General features: G+C 42.0%; 1 protein-coding gene across 1 annotated transcript in view; it reads left to right on the plus strand.

Moving 5' to 3' along the window:
• LOC122330205 (transcription factor AP-2-alpha-like) overlaps positions 1–455 on the plus strand; it is an 11633-nt gene that overhangs the window by 6899 nt on the left and 4279 nt on the right. The window contains exon 4 of the mRNA XM_043227067.1: positions 119–341. Within this exon, the coding sequence (XP_043083002.1) occupies positions 119–341 (223 nt within the window). The remainder of the gene's footprint in view (positions 1–118; positions 342–455) is intronic.

Genomic DNA, 455 nt, shown 5'->3' on the forward strand with positions numbered 1-455 from the left:
TATATTTTAATAGATAAAGTTGGTGCGCAGTTGTTTTGGAACAGAAGTTTTACTTAAGAAGCTACCTTTCCTGTATTTCTGGAGCTGTTTGACTGACTGATATATTCCTCATCTCCAGGTCCGGTGTCTCTGCCGAAGGGAAGCCCATTTGGGATTCCCTTTCAGAAAGAGCCCCTGCTGGGAATGGTGTCAAATCCCACTGAGGTCTTCTGTTCAGTACCCGGTCGACTCTCTCTTCTCAGCTCCACTTCCAAGTACAAAGTAACTGTGGCAGAAGTTCAGAGACGCTTGTCCCCACCGGAGTGTCTAAACGCTTCCCTCCTCGGAGGAGTATTACGCAGGTGAGCAGCGATTGCATGTCCACATTCGAAAATATGTTAATATGGTAATATAAATGCACTGAAAAAAAAAATACAAATCATTTATGTTGCTAGTAAATTTAACAAATAATATAT

This window comes from Puntigrus tetrazona, chromosome 24 (assembly GCF_018831695.1).
Source record: "Puntigrus tetrazona isolate hp1 chromosome 24, ASM1883169v1, whole genome shotgun sequence".
Classification (NCBI taxonomy): Eukaryota; Metazoa; Chordata; class Actinopteri; order Cypriniformes; family Cyprinidae; genus Puntigrus; species Puntigrus tetrazona.